At 52.8% G+C, this 17,862-nt stretch overlaps 1 protein-coding gene across 2 annotated transcripts in view; it reads left to right on the forward strand.

The window, feature by feature from the left end:
* The window catches only part of TENT4A (terminal nucleotidyltransferase 4A), a 44,740-nt gene extending 27,376 nt beyond the window's left edge, over positions 1 to 17,364 (forward strand). Inside the window, exons 4-13 of one of the 2 annotated variants that reach the window (XM_067730353.1) lie at positions 586 to 706; positions 3,075 to 3,182; positions 4,207 to 4,335; positions 6,902 to 7,115; positions 9,018 to 9,144; positions 10,099 to 10,199; positions 10,790 to 10,962; positions 11,405 to 11,563; positions 13,418 to 13,582; positions 15,110 to 17,364. In XM_067730353.1, coding sequence (XP_067586454.1) covers positions 586 to 706; positions 3,075 to 3,182; positions 4,207 to 4,335; positions 6,902 to 7,115; positions 9,018 to 9,144; positions 10,099 to 10,199; positions 10,790 to 10,962; positions 11,405 to 11,563; positions 13,418 to 13,582; positions 15,110 to 15,304 — 1,492 coding nt within the window. In that variant the 3' untranslated portion in view covers positions 15,305 to 17,364. The remainder of the gene's footprint in view (positions 1 to 585; positions 707 to 3,074; positions 3,183 to 4,206; positions 4,336 to 6,901; positions 7,116 to 9,017; positions 9,145 to 10,098; positions 10,200 to 10,789; positions 10,963 to 11,404; positions 11,564 to 13,417; positions 13,583 to 15,109) is intronic. The other variant, XM_067730354.1, reaches the window with a different exon arrangement.
* Positions 17,365 to 17,862: the final 498 nt, after the last annotated feature.

A 17,862-nucleotide genomic window follows, 5' to 3' on the forward strand; every position in this document is an offset into this window, starting at 1 on the left:
CGCGGTAGAAGATGGTCTGAGACTTTTGGATTTGTTTTTGAAAAGTTCATCTTATGTTTTAATGAAGATTCAAGCAAACTTCTACTTGAACAGTATTTTGTAAGGATTTTTATTGGATAGAAAAACGTCAAAGAAGTTTGCATTCTAAAGCCGTTCTCCAGTGTACCCTCGTCAAGGACGCTTCAGTATCTTAGTTTTATGTGCATCGTTTTATTAAAAGCTTATATTCTCCCAAGCCACTGTTAACGCTTGGAGGTTAAAGAGGCCACAGTCTCAGGATTTGGGTTGGCGTCGGCAGGGCCAGCGGGGAGCTGGACAGATTCGAGGTGTCCCGGAGCCCGGGCCAGTGCAGCCGTGAGGGCCTCGGTTGCCTCGGGGTGCGGGAGACTCGGTCAGCGTTTGCTTTCTGCCTCTGTTATGAGTGGCTCGTCAGCTGCGCTCTCTCACCGAGCGGGAGGGGCTTCCCGGCACGCCGTCTGCCTCTCGGAGGACCTGCGGGCCTGTGCCGGGGCGCGGGTCTGCTGGCCGTGTGTGCCGCTGTGTGGGGAGGCGAGCAGGGCTCACACTCGCTTTTCTCCCACCCAGCGACATCGACTTAGTGGTCTTTGGAAAATGGGAGCGCCCTCCGCTGCAGCTGTTGGAGCAGGCCCTGCGGAAACACAGCGTGGCCGAGCCGGGCTCCATCAAGGTCCTCGACAAGGCGACGGTAAGCGCGGGTTCTGGGCCCCGGGCCGGTGCAGGGGCTCTGCGCGCCTGCAGGCAGCCTGCGTCCCGTGGGGTTAGCTGATGTGGCCAGCGGTTTCTGGCTGCGTGTTTGAAGACTTCCCTACTTGTAGTGTAAACGCGCTTGTATTTTTTTGTGGTTAGGAGTTGAAGCTGAGTATGTTTAGACACCATCTGAAGTACAAGTTGTGAGAGCACCAAACTGTTCCTGCTCTAAAATGCATGATGGGGTCGTCTCTTGTGAGGCCGCGTAAAGAAAAGATATTAATACCCGAAACGAGACAGATTCAGAGGCTGCCTTTTGTGGAGAATGTGGCAGAATGATTAGACTGTGGCATTTATCACGTAGAAAAGGATTACCATTTGCCAAGTTATACTTCAGAGAGAGAAGCTTGCCTGTTCCTTTCATCGTTCCAAAATTGTACACACGTGAAAACTGTGCTTCTCTCGGGAGAAGATGGAAGATGAGGCGGCTTTGGAAGCGCGGGCCCAGGTTCACCCTGGTCCAGGGCCGCCGACAGCTCAGGAGCTCCGTGTTACCTGCCTGTGGTGTGCGGGTTATCAGAGTCTCGGCTCTGCCCTTCTGTGGCTCTGCCGTTTGCCCCGTCGTGTTGGCCCCTCAAGAGTGCACGGTGGGTGGCCGGTGGTCTCTGACCAGGTGTCCTTGTTTAGGTGTAGAGCAGCTGAGGAGGCTCAGCCTGAATGTCTTGGGTTCCAGAACTTTCTGGAGGACAGACCATGTGCTGAATAGATGCTGCAGGAGCTGCATGGTCAGGTGGCCTCATTGCTGTCACACAGCTCCTCAGCTGCTGGAGGCCCGTCGTAGGCCTCCACGAGTGTCAGCTGTTGCCAGGCAGCCCTCTCTGCCGGGCAGCCTCACCGGCATCTCATCACGGGCCCTGAGCCCAGCGTGAGAGCTGTGTTTAAGGTGGAAACTGGTCTATTTTGAACAACCACCACAAAATAAGTATTGCGGTGTTACTACTAATCTCCAGAATCTGGGGCTTCAACACATGAGCGAGGGTGGGGGGGGGGAGAGAGAGAGAGAGAGAGAGAGGGAGGGAGAGAGGGAGAGAGAGAGAGGGAGGGAGGGAGAGAGGGAGAGAGAGAGAGAGAGGGAGGGAGGGAGGGAGGGAGGGGGAGGGAGAGAGGGGGAGTGTGTGTGTGTGTGTGTGTGTGTGTGTGTGTGTGTGTGTGTGTGTGTGTAAGGCAGGAGGGTGCCAGGAGTGATTTGGGGAGAAAAGTCTGTGCGTATAGAAGGGGCTTCATAGCTGTGTCCAGAGGTGCCGGGGAAGATGCTGGCTCCTGAGGAGTTTACCACGTCCGGGAGGTGTGGGCCCTTGACCACAGGCTCCTTCTGAAGCAGTTTTGATCGGTTCTTTGGGAAAGTGTTTTGTTTCCTCTGCCTCCTTGGACCTCGCCCTGCCTGGTGGTGGAGGTGATCTCCAGGAGAGACTGTCACCACCTGCTGCCTGTCCCTCTCACACGTGTCCTGGGCAGTTTGCCCCCAGGTGTATATGTTTTAGAGCCCAGAGCAGGTGTGCACTGAAGAGCGTGTTCCTCTGTTGACTTCCAGACATTTTAAGCCTTTCGTGAGACCCCGATTGTTTTGGCGGAGGGAACGTCCTTTTTTGGTCCTTAGAGGCGCCTTTTTTCTGGAAGAACAGTTTTGTGTGGGGCAGGTGTGGTCTGAGTGGTTGCTTGGGCAGCTTTTATGAGGCCGGTTTTGGGTGCCTTTTGGTGATGATTCTTGTTACTGAGAGCATTTAGAGAATAGCCTTTTACTTGATTTTCAGGGGAAAAAAATGTTTTTAAGTTAAATTGTCTTAAAGAATGAAAACCCACAATAGAGTTGTTTGGAAAAACAATATCAGTACAAAATATAATTTAAAAAACAGCTTTGAAGTTACTTTGAATGCTTTCAGAAATTCTAGCAAATGTGATTTGGGGACCAAAAGCTCTGCCCATCCCCAGGCCCTTATGGGGGGACAGGGCCTTAGCTGGCTTCCCCTCGCGGTAGGCAGGCTTGGGGAGCACAGGTCCTGCAGAGAGCCCGTGGTTGACGCTCGGTCACCAGCGAGGCGCCGGGTCAGGCCAGCAGGGCCGGGCAGAGATGAGCGCTAGCTGTTGTCGGATGAGGGGGCGGCCTTGGGGGCTCATGGGGTTGATGCTGGGAAAGTCCCTTTTCTTCTCATCTTTACAATCTGGGGTTCATGATCTCTAAGCCCCTTCTGTGTATAAGGAGAAAAACCCTCTGTACAACTTGGGAAACATCTGATGCCTGACCGTGGAAGACGTTGCCTATTAAAGCACAATTTTCTGTTTTCTAAAGCACAATTAACTCCTTGCAGGTGCCGATAATAAAACTCACAGACCAGGAGACGGAAGTTAAAGTCGACATCAGCTTTAACATGGAGACTGGGGTCCGGGCAGCAGAGTTCATCAAGAATTACATGAAGGTGCTGTCTCAGCAAGTTAGCACAGTAAAATCCAGGGGGTGATAATCTTTAATGACAAAGACTGTAGCAGTTGAATTTATCCTGCAGTACTATTTCCAGAGACACTTCGAAACTACAGAGCTGTTTTGCAGATTTGCCTTCCTTGGCTAACCATTTCATACACTCGAGCATTATTTTAGAGCACTTTGTTGAAATATTCTTTCTAGTTATTACAAAATGACCATCCCTGTAGCTCAGCGTGCCCGATGGCAAGTTGAGTACATCATAGTGGAGTGTATGTAGATTTGCTTACTTTGGGTGGTCTTAGTGCCTAAGGGTGGGACGCATTCACTGGACTCTGACCAGGTGTGTGGTGCAGTTAAATGGAGAGTCCTTCCCTCCTGTTGCCGTGGAGGTGGCGAGGCGACCCCAGCCCCATCATCTGGACCCTGCCTCTGCCCACAGTTTCGGGACCACGTGCTCCCCTTCCCTCTGCACCATCCCGCTTGCCTGAAGGGTCATTTCTACCCCAGCAGAGCAGGAAAAGCAGCAGGAGCTTCCACATCCCTCCACCCACTTCTCAGCCCTTCTGCCCTCCACCCTTCGCCCTGCGTTTGGCGATGCTGCCTTCTGCTGGCCTCCTGCTGCCCCCCTTGCCCCTCTCACGGGTGCTTCTGAGTGCTGGCGTTTGCGCACTGCCGCACACCCACCCGCAGAGCCCTGCGCTGGGCGCCGGCGAGCGGGGAGACACTGGGAGGAGAGGCTCATTCTCTCCCCAGCCCCACTGGGCTTGGGGTCTCCATGCAGGCTCCCCACCTCACCCCTGCTGAGCCATAACCTGGGGGGGGGGGCCCAGCGTGGCCCTGACGAGCCCCTCACATAATTCATTCTCAGGCCCCTACGGTGTGAGGATGATTGGCCTCGAGCCTTCTGAGGGGCAAGAGGATGAAGGGAGCTTCCTGTCTGCCATGTGGAATTTGCTGTGTGAGAAGTCTTCAAAGCTACAGAGTCTAACCAGATGATGTTTTTCTTCTGGAATTTGCAGAAATATTCATTGCTGCCTTACTTGATTTTAGTACTGAAACAGTTCCTCCTGCAGAGGGACCTGAATGAAGTTTTTACAGGTGGAATTAGCTCGTACAGCCTAATTTTAATGGCCATCAGCTTTCTGCAGGTGAGTGTGCTTTCTCGCGAGAGAACCCCTGACCCTGAGGCTTCCGTGGGAGTGCCCTTCCTTGACGCTCTTACCGGCTGCTTCATGGGTCCCAGCTCCTCGCTGTCCCTTCGGTATTCTGTTTGGTGTGGTAGAAATTGACTTCTAGTCTTCATCATAAAACTCTGTTTTGATCAATACTATTTCCTTTGCTCCTTTGTAGCTTATTTTTGTATCCGATTTGACTGTTGGAGGGAGGGCTTATCTCGTTCTGTCAATCGGGTGTATATTGATCTAACCTGGAAGAAACACTCTTTATATTTAGAAAAATTTCATGCCTTGAGGGACCGTTAAACACTATTTTTCTCGGTTCTTGACTATGATTTATACTGCAAAATTTGTCTCAGAAAAATAGTTGGCTACCACAGAAGGTAAAAAAATACTGAAGAGGGCTTTTTTCTGAGTGATGAAAAGTCAGTATTTTGTCTTTAATTATCTGTTGTGCTTATTTTGTTGAGTACCATGGAAAAATCAATCAAGAGAGAACCTGCCTAAGTATTAAATGCTGTGATAAACTATACTTATACTACTTTTTAGACATATATTCTCTAAGTTAACGGAGACATGAATTGCCCCGTTTAAATTTACTGGAATGAAGGACTGCGCCTGTGTTCTAGCTGCACAGCACCGTCCTCCATATTTATCAGCAGGTTTGCATTTGTGGTTTTATGTCCAGAATTTGGTCATTATTCTCAGTGTCATTAGCACAGCTGACAGTAGGATTGCTGGTCACAGCGCCTTTCACCATGTTGATTTCCTTGGCATGTTTTTGCAGAGGTGCTGTAAGAACAGTGAAAATGGAGTTCCGCGCCCATTTTTTTACCGTTCTAATGACACTGCCTTGGCCTCCCCTTTCACCTCGGAGATGCTGCCCTTGTAGCCGTTCTTCCCGAGTTTTCGGACATTATTTTTTTTTTACGGTACGCGGGCCTCTCACTGTCGTGGCCTCTCCCATTCCGGAGCACAGGCTCCGGACGCGCAGGCTTAGCGGCCATGGCTCACGGGCCCAGCCGCTCCGCGGCATGTGGGATCTTCCCGGACTGGGTCACGAACCCGTGTCCCCTGCATCGGCAGGCGAACTCTCAACCACTGCGCCACCAGGGAAGCCCCGGACATTATTTTGAACAAAGCACGACGTTGTGCGCTTAATTTATCTCCTCCTGTTTTCCTGATTGAAACTCTTCCAGTAGCCTTGTAACAGACCACTGCCCCCTTCTGTGGTGCTGGGCTCCCCGTCTGAAGTGACCATGGAGGCCACACCTAGCCGGGGCGGGGTTGCCGCTATCCCCTGCCCATCCCTCGGTGCCTTGCCCGCCCTGCCTCAAAGCCGTGACTGCTGTAGCGTCTGTGTTCATTTCACGGCTCATTGAGGTCAGGAGGCCCAGCCTTGCCCTGGGTGGGCTCTCAGCTGGATGATTTTTGACTAAGGCCAGGAAAATAAGGAAGGGAGAAGGTAAGGCAAAAGTAAGAATGCAGCATTGTGCCTTTGTAAGGTCTTCCGAACCCTGAAAACACCTGCAGGCTTTAGGAACCGTATTTCCTTGAGGAGCCCTGTGTTATAAACATTTTCAGCCCTTGTGCTACTGCTAGGACTCGGACCTTTACGTCCTTTTGGACTTGACCGTCCTTTCTTGACTGCTGCTGTCCAGTGTGACTTGCTGTGTGAGGGCAGTGCTGTCTGCTCGGTCCAGCAGCATGGCCATGTGTGCTTACGGGGCGCTGGCAGTGTGGCTATAGCAGACCAGCAAGCTAAATGTTTAGTTTGTTTGTTTTAATCCGTTTAAATACAAACACTCACGTACGGCTCGTGGCCGTCACAGTGGGCAGCGCAGGTCCCTGTTGCTCACATTCGTGAGCCTCTTAAATTAGTGACACTTGGGTGGGGTCTGTAGACAGGGGCTTGGAGCTTCAGAATAAATCCATTACCTGCTTCAAGAAAGCGTGGTGTGGAGCTGAGGCTGACGCGCACCCGTATGCCCGGGCAGGGATGTGAGTTTGCTGTAAATATCAGGATGCGGTGCTGGTGCGGTGCTGACTACCATACACAGTTAACATTAACCGTTTCACGCTGCCCTGTGGTACTGTTCAGTCTCACACTGCCCCCTGTTGGCTGTATTTCAGAACAATGGAATTGAGATTAGAATCCGTGAAAGCACCTCCACCATCTGGGTGACTCTAAATTGTGCAGAATGTGGTCCACTTATTTATCAGTGTTGGGGAATTTGCGGTTCATCAGATGTCTGTGTAGGAGGTAGCTATATGGGTTACAGATTTCAGAGAATTAAAGTATAATATAAAAATTCAGAGGAGAAACTTTTATTTCTTTTGAGCACTCTTGATTGGCAAAAGATATCCAGGCTCTGTTGGTGCCTCCTGGCTGCCTCTGCGAGTGTCCTCATGGTGCTGGTGCGCAAGGGAGGGCCACCGACTGTGCGCGCCCTTGGCAGGCTAGCCGAGGCCGCCTCGCGCAGCTGTCCCTAGAGAGTGACCAGAATCCGAACAAACCGTGGATGCCTTGCTTTTACAGTTGCATCCAAGAATTGATGCCCGGAGAGCTGATGAAAACCTTGGAATGCTTCTTGTAGAATTTTTTGAACTCTACGGAAGAAATTTTAATTACTTGAAAACTGGTATTAGAATAAAAGAAGGAGGTGCCTATATCGCCAAAGAGGAGATCATGAAAGCCATGACCAGCGGGTACAGGCCGTCGATGCTGTGCATTGAGGACCCCCTGCTGCCTGGTAAGGACCCTCGCCTTGCACCCGCCCCAGCCTGGAGGCATCGCGCGCCAGCCGGGTGTGGAGGGGCATCCACAGGCCCCCGCCCCCCCACACACACACACTGAGCCGAGGGCATGTGATCTGATGTAGGTTCCTGCTGTACTGACAGAGTCAATGGTGGCACGTTCAGAATTCATTCTTAATGCTTCTCATTAACGTACTGTAAAGTTGCAACTTTGTTTACTTTCTGTAATCAGAAGAACATAGAAAGTGAGAATTAAGAAAAAAAATTTATTTTTTCTGAATAGAAAAGTGTTACGTATCCATCATAAACCATCTGCTTCCCGGAAGTTTGTCACATAGAAAAGTGAAGTATGCCATAATCCCCTCCCTTTTGATGTGTTTTTCTCCAGTTTTCCATACGTGGATATTAACATTGATTGTTGCCTCCTTATTAATGGAATGGCGTCACATAATACCAACAGACTGCAGCTTGTCATTTATTTAAACAATGCACGCGAGACCCTTTTCCTCTGTGCATGGGGAGTGTTCGTTGTAAGGGCTTCCTCCTTGCAGACCCCGAGGCAGGTTAGGATGCTTTACACCCACACCTTTGGTGACCGTCTTTTAAATCTTTGCCGATCTGATGAGACCGTGCAGTACACGTTGTCACGTACCTTACAGTTCTTTAATGATGAGTGAGGTTAAACACATGGTTACTATCAATTGCACAAAATGTTTATCGAGCATTTATTAGGTGACACAGTGTACTTACTGTTGGTGATCAAGTCAGTGACAGACAAGTGACAGGAAGGGTGGTGGAGATGGTTAGCTCCAGGTCCACTGCCCTTTGTGTTACTTTTTGTGTGAGCTCATGTGCTTTGTCCATCTGTCTGCTGGCCTGTCCTCACTGACTTTGTAAGGCCCTCTGTGCGTCAGGGAAGCCTTTCTTTGTTGACACGCTGTACTTTTGTCTCTTGTGTCTGTATTTGGTATTTTTTATTGTTTTGCTCCTGTATATGTTTTCCAACATCCTCAAATTTATGATTTCTGTTTTGTTTTGTGGCTTCTGGGGTATGAAATTTATTTCTTAAAAATCTTTTGAAAGACTCTCCTCTGTGATCTGTAAGCGCTGTAGTCCACACAGGTGCTTATCCCTCAGCCCAGCAGGACAGGTTTCTCTCACCGGTTTGTCTGTTTGGATCAGTTAAATGGCAGGCAATTCCTTGGTCTTCAGTGTTTGCTGAAATATAACTGAAAAATGAAAACCCACACAGTTAACTGGGTTACATTATTATTAAACCTGGAAAGGAGACAATTCCAATACTTAAGGATATATCTCCTAAAAAACACCCTCACCTGAATTGTGAAGAACGAGTTACGTGTCAAAATTAAACTTGGAAACCCTGCCATTCTTAACAAGAGTCAGCTCCTTGCCTGTGGCTCTTGCCGACTTCAGTGGCGGCTTCGTCTTTATTTGCCATCCACCCAAGAGTTCGGCTTGGCACCTTCTGTCCTCGAGGGTTTGCTCCTTCAGGCCCCCTCAGTGCTGACAGGTGCGGGGCTCAGGCTGACCTGTCCTCTCGGGCAGGCCCTGGCCGTCTGGTTAAGGTTGTGCCTTGGCTCCATTGTGCTTCCTGCCATCCGGGGGGTGACCCTACCGTTTGAGGAGCTGTCACTCCGTCTCCATGAATGACGGCTCCTTTAACGGACATGGATCCTGATCTGATGGTGAGAGGGGCCCTCGGGCTGCAACGCCCCCAGCTGCCCACGGCGGTGGGCGCTGTGCACTTCCTGGCGCCCGATCCAGCTGTGCTGGGGGGTCTGGAGGGTGTTTCAGGGCTGGGAGCCTGTGTGGGAAAGGCTCACGCGAGAGGACCACGCGGCTGGGTAGCAGCTCCCACGGCAACCTTTCTGTTTCAGGGAACGACGTGGGCCGGAGCTCCTACGGGGCCATGCAAGTGAAGCAGGTGTTCGACTACGCCTACATCGTTCTCAGCCACGCCGTGTCGCCGCTCGCCAGGTCCTATCCCAACAGAGATTCCGAAAGGTAGCCCTGTCCTGGGTGCCGCAGCCTCTGCAGCACCGGCGCCCTGGCCTCTGTCGTTTGTTGACGGGTGTGCCACCCTATCTTGGGAGAACTGGGAAATACTGGTAAAGGAAGGCCTTTCAGGAGTTCAGGATGGTCATCGTGCTCAAGGGTGGAAAATTTTTTATTTAGGGAGTTAACATTTTCTCAGGTGTTAGTTTTTTGGGGAGCTCATTTCTGGCTTTTAAAGCTGTGGCACGTGGTGCTTTTTCTCAGGCCGTCTTCAAAATGTGGGTGCTCAGCTCCGAGGGACACGTCTGCCCCCGGCCCCGGCCCCTTCCTGCACACTTGTCCCCCATTCCCCGTTTTGAGTGTGCACCCTCGTGGTGTATGCTTTGATTGGCGATGAGCAATATTTCTTTCTGAGCCCAGATGCTGCTGCTGTGGTGGAGGTGGAGGGACTTGGTGGGGGGGGGGGGAGTTGAGAGGAAGGCTGAGGTGATGGTCACCAGTGGTCACCGCAGCAGGACCGGCACCTCCATCCTTGGCAGGTGATGGAGACAGTGGCCTCTGAGGCCTGGCCCCAGCGGTGGTGGCACAGGGCTCTGCGGCCTCAGTCCACTCAGCGTTTGCAGGCAGAGCTTTGGGCCCGTGCTGGTATCTCGCTGTCTCGCCCGAGTGCTGGGAAACGGGACCCCTGTGGTCACTGGGGCTGGGGAGGGCGGGCTTCCCTACTCGGCCCCGGGCTTCAGCGGTCTTTTGTAGATAGACGTAGGTCCAAGGATTTCTGCCTAAGAGCACCCATTTTTTCTGTACTGTGATTGCAAAGTATGTTTGGGCTCAAACCCCGGAAGTCATACAGATTTGTAAAATTATTTCAGCTCTTTGCCCGCCTTTCGCTTAGTGAGGTTCTGTGTTAAAATGTAAAGTAGCTGCTGGGAAGGACTGTTGACTGCCCGTGTCCTCCTGCTGCAGCACCTTAGGAAGGATCATCAAGGTGACCCAGGAGGTGATCGACTACCGGGCGTGGATCAAGGAGAAGTGGGGCGGCCGGGCCCACGCGCCGCCAGACGCCGGTGAGAGGCCAGCCCAGGGCCGTTGCTGCGCCGCCTGACCCGTCGGTGCAGCAGTGTCTCTTTGTCCCTTGGTGGTAAACTGTTCACTCCAGGGGCACCTCGCTTTCTGTGAGAGTTTCATTTAAAACTGTTAAGGTTAGGCCAGTGCTGTACAGTAGAAATAACGTGTGTGCCACACGTGCAGTTCTAAAGCTCCTAGTAACTGCATTGCCAGCGTGGAAAGAAGCAGGTGAAATTAATTTTGATAATATATTTCATTCAACTTCTAGTGTTCAGAATATTAACATTTGAACAGGTAGTCAATACACAGAGTTACTGAGATTTTTTTTTCGGTACTGTGCCCTTGAAATCCAGTGTGTTTTTATACCCAGAGCACATCGTGATCAGGGTTTGTGCAATTTCCAGATGAAACTGTACATCCACGTTGTTCCAGGCCTATTTAAATGTTCTCCAGTAACTGAAGTGTAATTTTAAAAATTAATCGAAACGAAGTAAATTAGAAATGCGGTTTGTCAGGCCCCTGAGCAGCGTTTAAGGCGCGGCGGGGCCCTCGGGCTGAGGTGCGTGACAGCTCTGTCTTCCCTCCACAGACGACAGGATTAAGACCACCGAGCGGACGGGCACGTGCGAGGGGGAGCAGCCTCCGCGCCGGGACCCCGAGTCGCCCTGCGGCCCACGCCTGGCCCTGTCCCTGCCCAGCCCCCAGCTCCTGTCCTCCGGCTCGTCTGCCTCCTCTGTGTCCTCGCTCTCCGGAAGCGACATCGTGAGTGTTTCTGCTGGGGGGTGTGTGTGTGTGTGTGGAAAACGCCCGCAGCAGTGAGTTTAAACTCTGCCCCCTCGCTTTATCGCTTGCTCTGTGTGCCTGAGGCCACCCCGCGTGCGCGCCCAGCGGTCCCCGCTGTGCCTAGAGCCTCAGGTGGCGGGCACGTGGCCCCTCGGGAGCGGTGGGCCCGCGCAGCGCGGCTGCCGCGGATCGTGTCTCACCCACTTACTGGGAGATGAGACCTTGCAGTCTGGGCGTCTCTTCTGCATCTCCTTTACGTTCTTCTTCGCTTACATTCTTCTGCCCACGTCTTATGACTCGGGGGAGACCTGGGCAGACTGGGGCTGCCCACATCCCAGGACCCTGGGGGCTCACCCTTGGCCGCTCCCGTCGATGTTAGGGGCATGGGCCTCGGGTGCAGCCATCCTCTTGTCACCCCCAGGATTCGGACACGCCCCCCTGCCCGACACCCAACGTGCGCCAGTTCAGCCTCCAGGTGCCTGCCCCTCTGCCGGCCAGCCTGCCTGCCGCCCTGCCCGTGCCGAGCGGCAGACCTCAGTCGGCCACGCCCAGGACGCTGGTCATGGCAACTAACACCCAGGTACGTGGCTGGTGACAGCCCCGGGACCAGCTCCCAGCTGCTGCCTGCGCTGTAGGACTGGCTGGTATGGTAGAACTTACAGAAGCAACTTTAGAAGTCTCTGGAAGTTCCGCTTCTGTCTTGTAGGAAATTCTCATCTTCTGTGGGTGGATAGGATGTAATTGTTGTTCAAGGGACGTCCGTGCAGTTGAGGCCCGCCAGGCCCTGTGTTTGCAGCGAGGGGACTCTTGGTTCCCAGGCACCGAGGTGGCTTTTCTGCAAGCGTGAGGCCACCTCCCTGGGGCCATGCTGAGAGAGGGACTCCGCTGCCGTCCCTGGGCAGAGACGGACACTGCCCTTGCTCTCCCCTAGATTCTCAGTGTTTACACTCTTACTAAGTTTTGATATAAACTTTGACTTCTCCACGTTATCCATTAGGCAGTATTTATAGGTTTTTTTTTCTATTTGAATATGTCCTCTTTTAAAAAATTCAGACAAAATTAGAGCGTAAAAGTTAATTTTAAATATTTTAAATTTGTACCTACTTCCCAAATATACATCAATTACACGTATATAAAGCCCGTCCCGTTAATTGACTTCTACAGTAGAACCCGTTTCCACAGTGTGGGGTATGATCTGAGCGTAAAGCAACGCGGGTGCGTGCGAACGTATTGCCAGGTTCCTCTGCGTTGCTTGGCTCTCCATCCAGCAGGGCGTTCTCGGGACACGCCTCAGGCCGCGGGGACTGAGGGCAGCTGGCCCAGGATGCGTGGAGGCGGCCGTCAGCATAGCACCCCCAGAAACCTTCAGTTGCTGCGTAAGCGTGAAATGAAGAGGCAGGTGCCTGCGCTGGGAAAGTAAACTGCCACAAATGATGAACTTGGCTCTAACCTTTCCTCGGGCTCAGCTCCCTCGAGAGCTGCGTGCCGATCCGTGCTGCCAGTGCTCTCCCTCCAGGACGCTGGGGATGTCGGGGGGATGGTCAGGGCCACATGCTGTGCCGGGTCCCATCTGTCACCCGCACGGACAGTGAGTGAGGCAGAAGCTAAGGTCATTCAAGTTTTAAGACGAGGCTCAAAGCCCACTTTCTCATTGTAGTCCCAAACTTCAAACATTACTTCCAGTGGGGTAACTAAGGGAAATCCCACTTGAAAACCTCACGTGTACAGTCTCCCCTGCCCACTCGGGGTGCAGTGGGGACTTAGAGCTGGGGCCGCAGAGCCCCCACGGAGGAGAGGCCGCGGGTGTGCTCAGGCCCCGGGGTGGGGGGGGAGGAGGTGTGAGGAAGGGGCACTGTGTGTGCCCTGCAGCCCCCGAGCGCACCCCTGAGGCCCCAGCTCCTGCTGCAGCCGCTGCCCCGGTGGCCACGGTCACGCTCCAGAGGTCTTTGGGGCAAATGCATCCACTTCTAAGACGAGAGCAGTGAGGTTGTTGAAAGTGAGTGGAGGGGCTCCCACCAGCACCTCTGCCCCGTGACGGGCCAGTGATGCAAAGACGGAAGCGTTGGGGACTCTGACGAGAGCGGGGAGGGTGTCCACCCCGTCTGTGGGCCTTCGCTCGGGCCAGCCTCACGCCTGTCATCTGCCTTGCTGAGGGCTCTTTCTGGAGACCAGGGGGTACAGGTAATGTTTTTGAATTGTTTGGTCTTCAGTGAATATTAAAACCTCACGACTTGGGTGACTGGACATACTTCACATCGTCGCTGCTGTTTCAGAGTATAGAATGTGTCCGATTCAAAATAAGATGTTGTAGTCGGGCACAAGCTAAGGGGCCTGTTTGCAAATGGCACCCTCGTCGGCACCCATGGTAAGGACGGGCTGGTTTAGCCTGTGTTGCGTTGGTGCCTCACGGACGTCTCTGCTCGTTCTCTCCCAGACCAGGTTTACTATACCTCCACCAACGCTCGGGGTGGCCCCCGTGCCCTGTAGACCAGCTGGCATCGAAGGAGCTCCAGCGCTGAAAGCTGTCCACCACGTGTCTTCCCCGGCCGTCCCATCTGCGCCGCCCAACGCGCTCTCCAGCCCTCACCTGTATCACAAGGTATGAGTCCTGTCCGCCCGGGTCCTGGGTTCCCACCAAGCAGGTTTGTGATAGCCCGGTGCTTAATGCTTTCTCCACGAGAGAGGGAATTCCACAGAGATTCTTTTTTTTTTTTTCTTCTCTGATCATTCAGCTTCATGTTTGCTTTCCCTTGTAACAAACAAAACTTTACAAGTGTTAAGAAATTATTTTAAAATTTCGTATAGTTTAATTCATCATGCATCTCTTTTTTCTATTGAATTTGTTAGCATAAAAATTATGTTTGAAGCGAAGAATATTTTGATTTCCCATTTTTCTGTTAATTTACACGCTAAAAGAACTTTGGTTTTCAAGAAGCAGATGATGAAACCAGGAACGATCACGCCGTGAGCAGTGTTGTCTTCCCACAGTTTCCCTCCCTCCCTGTTCTTTGCCGTGGGTGCCCTGGGCAGAGGGCCTGGCAGGGCCTGCGTGCGATTGGTTTTCTAGTGACCGGGGCGGGGTGGTCCCTGTGAATGCATTTGTCCATTGCTCTGTGGCTGCTCTAAGTCCAGATCCCACACATTAGAAACTTAGTATCAGGAAGACAGGTCGTTGTTAAGGTGCCAGGATGTTGGAAAGAGCCATGACCGTGTCCAGGCATGGGGGTTGGGGTGCGAGGCCCGAAGGCCAACGCGCCCAGGCTGACGGCGCTTGTCCACCTCCGCGCTGGTCAGCGCTCTCTGTTGCTTGTCTAATCACATTTGCCAGTAAGTTTTGATCCCTGAGGGTTGGCTCTTTGGACCTATGTCACTGAGTCCTGCTTATCTTTTTCATTTAGAGTTAAGTAATAGAACGTTCCTTCCTGGATTTACCCATCCTGTCGCTACCTGGCTTGCTACGCTGATCTGTTAGAAATACTCAGGATGAAATTACAACTTTGCAGAGGGCAAAAGTGCTCTTCCTTAATAATAGCATTTTGGCTTTCCTTCTTAACCCCCTTTTGCTGGTTTTGCTCTGAAACCTTCCTGAGACCAGCCATGTCTTCCCTGGTCTGCTGTGCGTGGGGCTTGGCGGCCTGGGAGCAGCCTGCACACACCCCACGGACACGGAACCCGCTCGTGTGTTTCCAGAATGTCATGGTCGAAGTCTGGGGGAGAAAGTGAGAGGGACCCTCTTATCTCTGTGGACACGTAGAAGCAGCTAGAAGTGAGGTTCCAGACGTATTTGGATATGAACACGTGTGGTTTGACACAGGCCCACAGTCCTCGTGTTGCCAAAGCTCTGGGTCAGGGGTGGTTCTCCGTGTCTGGAGGTAGCAACAGGGGTCCCTGTGAGGCGCGAGCGGAGGCTCGCTGTCCGTCCCGTCGCGTCTGGGGTCACGTGCACACGCGCAGCGGGCCACCGTGCGCAGCCTGCAGCCCTGCCCGCGGGCCCGCCGCCCTTCAGACCCCCCAGCGGGGTCGTGCCTCCTTCTCGCTCGGGCTCCCAGCCCGCGGAGGCGGCGGGTCTCCACGTGGGCCCTGTCCAGGATGGCCTCCAACCCTGTGTCCCTCTTGGTCCCCTCAGCAGCACAGCGGCATGAAACTGTCCATGAAGGGCTCCCACAGCCACGGCCAAGGTGGCAGCTACAGTGCGGTGGGCAGCGGAGGGGTGCGGCCTCCCGTGGGCAACCGGGGGCACCACCAGTATAACCGCGCCGGCTGGAGGAGGAGAAAACACACACACACGAGGGACAGCCTGCCCGTCAGTCTCAGCAGATAATACTCCTGGTGGCACCACCCGGCCCACACCTCCCAGACTGGAGCCGGGTGGCCTCGGCGCCCCCGGGACCTGAGACCAGCACCCAGCACGCCAGCCGGGCCCCCGGCGCCCTCGGCTGCTCGCTCTGCATGTTCCTTGTGCGGTGGCCACGTCCGTCATGAAGAACGGCTCCCGTGCTCGTCTGTGGAGCCTCACTGGACGTGGACGCTGCCTTCTGCCTTCCCAGGAGTCTCCCTTCAGTGCTGGACCAGGAGCTGCGGGGACGGACGGGGCCTTGGCCTTTCTCGGTACCGTGTCTGTCCTTTGCGTTGGTACTTCATTCCACGTTGTCAGAGCAACGGAGATCGAACCCCGTTATTTGTTGGGAGGTCATCCTTGTTTTACTGCCCTCACATTTTGTTTCAAATTTCAGAACTGTTTTTCTATGTAAATATTGGAAATTTATGATTTGTGCAATAACTCAGATATTTTTTATTTAATTTCATATTTTCACATAAGTTATATTTAAGGGAGAAGGGAATTTTTTTAAACGAGCTTAGATCCTTTCCCGAGTTGCATTTTCTAAGTTGGGTTCATCCTGTCGGCTGGTTGTCTGATGAGCGTTGTTACGAACACCACGAACGAGGGGCTTGGGGTTTATTTTTATGTTCCTTCTTTTGGTCAGACGTGAGGCCTCTCAGTTCGTGGTGAAGGAGCTGAGTCTCCCCCTCACCCGCCCCCCCAGCGGGTTTCCGAAGGGGTTTGGCTCCGAAGCCTTCTGACCAGCTGCCCGCCGGCTCTGCCGTCCGGCCTGTCTGTTGTCTTGCTCTGACCGTGGAGTTTTAATGTTTTGGGTTTGGTTCTTTTAAACTAGACAACAGACCCAGCATTTAGAGTGCCAGAGTGTATAACTTTCTATGGGGAGGAAAGGTTGTCACATGATGAAATCTTAAGCAAATGTGAACTTTGAAACGCCTCAGTTTTAGTAACATAGCCTGTAAATGATGGGTCTGGTGAACAGCGTCACGGACAATGGTACCCAGTTTTAGGAATGTGGAGAAAGGAATTATGTTGATTCCATTGTGGAATCTGTAGCAGTATGCATTCGTTCTGTTAAGAGCAAATATAGGAGAAGCACTTGAGCTGCTCAGTGCGCTGTGGAGGGGTTTTTAACACATCACAGGAGAGCACAGCCCAGTGTCGGGCCCCGGAGCGGCTGGCGCCCGGCTTGAGAAGCATACAGGTATACTATGCAAGTGTATTCCGCCATGACAGCCACTGTCTTTGTTACCCATTTTTGAACACTAATATACCCATCCTGCCTCACCCTGAGTTTTTGGAGCACCACAGGTGTCCTGGGAGTTAGGTGCCTCTTCTAGGTCATCCGACTCCCATTTTTAAAATGGGAGTCCTGGCCCTGCTGACGCTACAGGTGGGGTGGTCTTTGAAGTCCACTAGCAGAGAAGGTTGGGACGAGAAGCTTACTGCCGTGACCCCAGTGACATGCAGAAGCGGGGCGTCCTCAAGTGGGGTCTGAGTGTAGAGAGCTTCACTGCATCTGCGGGCCCCCTGGAAGCAGGACTGGCCCCCGTGCGTTGAGAGTGGCCAGCCGCGCCTGCAGGGCTCCCTGGGAGGCTCCCAGAGCCGAGCAGCACACTTTGTCTGCAGTTCTTGATGATCGGAGGTTATCAAAAGTATTTAAAGATATTTAAATCATGAACCTATTGATAAAGAAATATTTATAAAAACTGATCCGTAGGCCTGTACTAATCTCTACGCATTAGCAATATTGACTGTAACCCTCCTCCAAGGAAACGCTGCGGGGGACCGCGGGGTACCGTGGGAGCGCCCTCGGGTGTGCCTCGGAACCCTCAGTCCCTGACCCGGGCGCCAGGCTCCAGCCCCGTCACGGTGAACCAATGAATTGGCCCGGCTGCCTGTGGCCACACGCCGCGGGCCTGACAACAGGATATCATGTTTCGATTTTTTGTGTGTGTGGACAACAATGTGGAAGCTAAAATTGACATATTTTTATGTAAAGTTTTTCTATTCTTTGATTTTTAATAAACTTTGGAAACCAGGAGGTGTCGCCTTTGAGTGTGTCTTTCCTTGCGGGGTCTATGTTACGTTACGGCTCCTGCAGTTTATGTCCTTGACCTCTCTAAGTTCGGAGGGCGGGCCGTCGTGTTACCACTGGTTCGGTGAACTCAGAACCTGGTGAGGTTGCAGGCTGAGCGCAGGAGAACCAGACCCGCCACGGGCTAGGCTGGCAGGGTGCACCAAAGCCACTTAAATGATGCTCTTTGTGCGCGTTGTGACACTGTACTGACTTCCTGACGACTCATCTGTTTCTTCCACGGCTCTCTGAGGTCAACGTTATTATCACTTCAGAATAACGCATTTTAAACCACCGAACATCACGGTGCGGCTTAATGTAGCTGATGATTAGGATTTATAAGGAAACGTGTAACAGTTCTTACCGGCGAGTGACTGAGCCGCTTGTCCCGGGCTGCGAGGCCCGCGAGTGGGGTGCTCCAGGACCTGGTTGGTAGAGCCTGGCGTGCTGTAAGGCTGGTGTC

The sequence above is a fragment of the Pseudorca crassidens genome, chromosome 3, assembly GCF_039906515.1.
Source record: "Pseudorca crassidens isolate mPseCra1 chromosome 3, mPseCra1.hap1, whole genome shotgun sequence".
Classification (NCBI taxonomy): Eukaryota; Metazoa; Chordata; class Mammalia; order Artiodactyla; family Delphinidae; genus Pseudorca; species Pseudorca crassidens.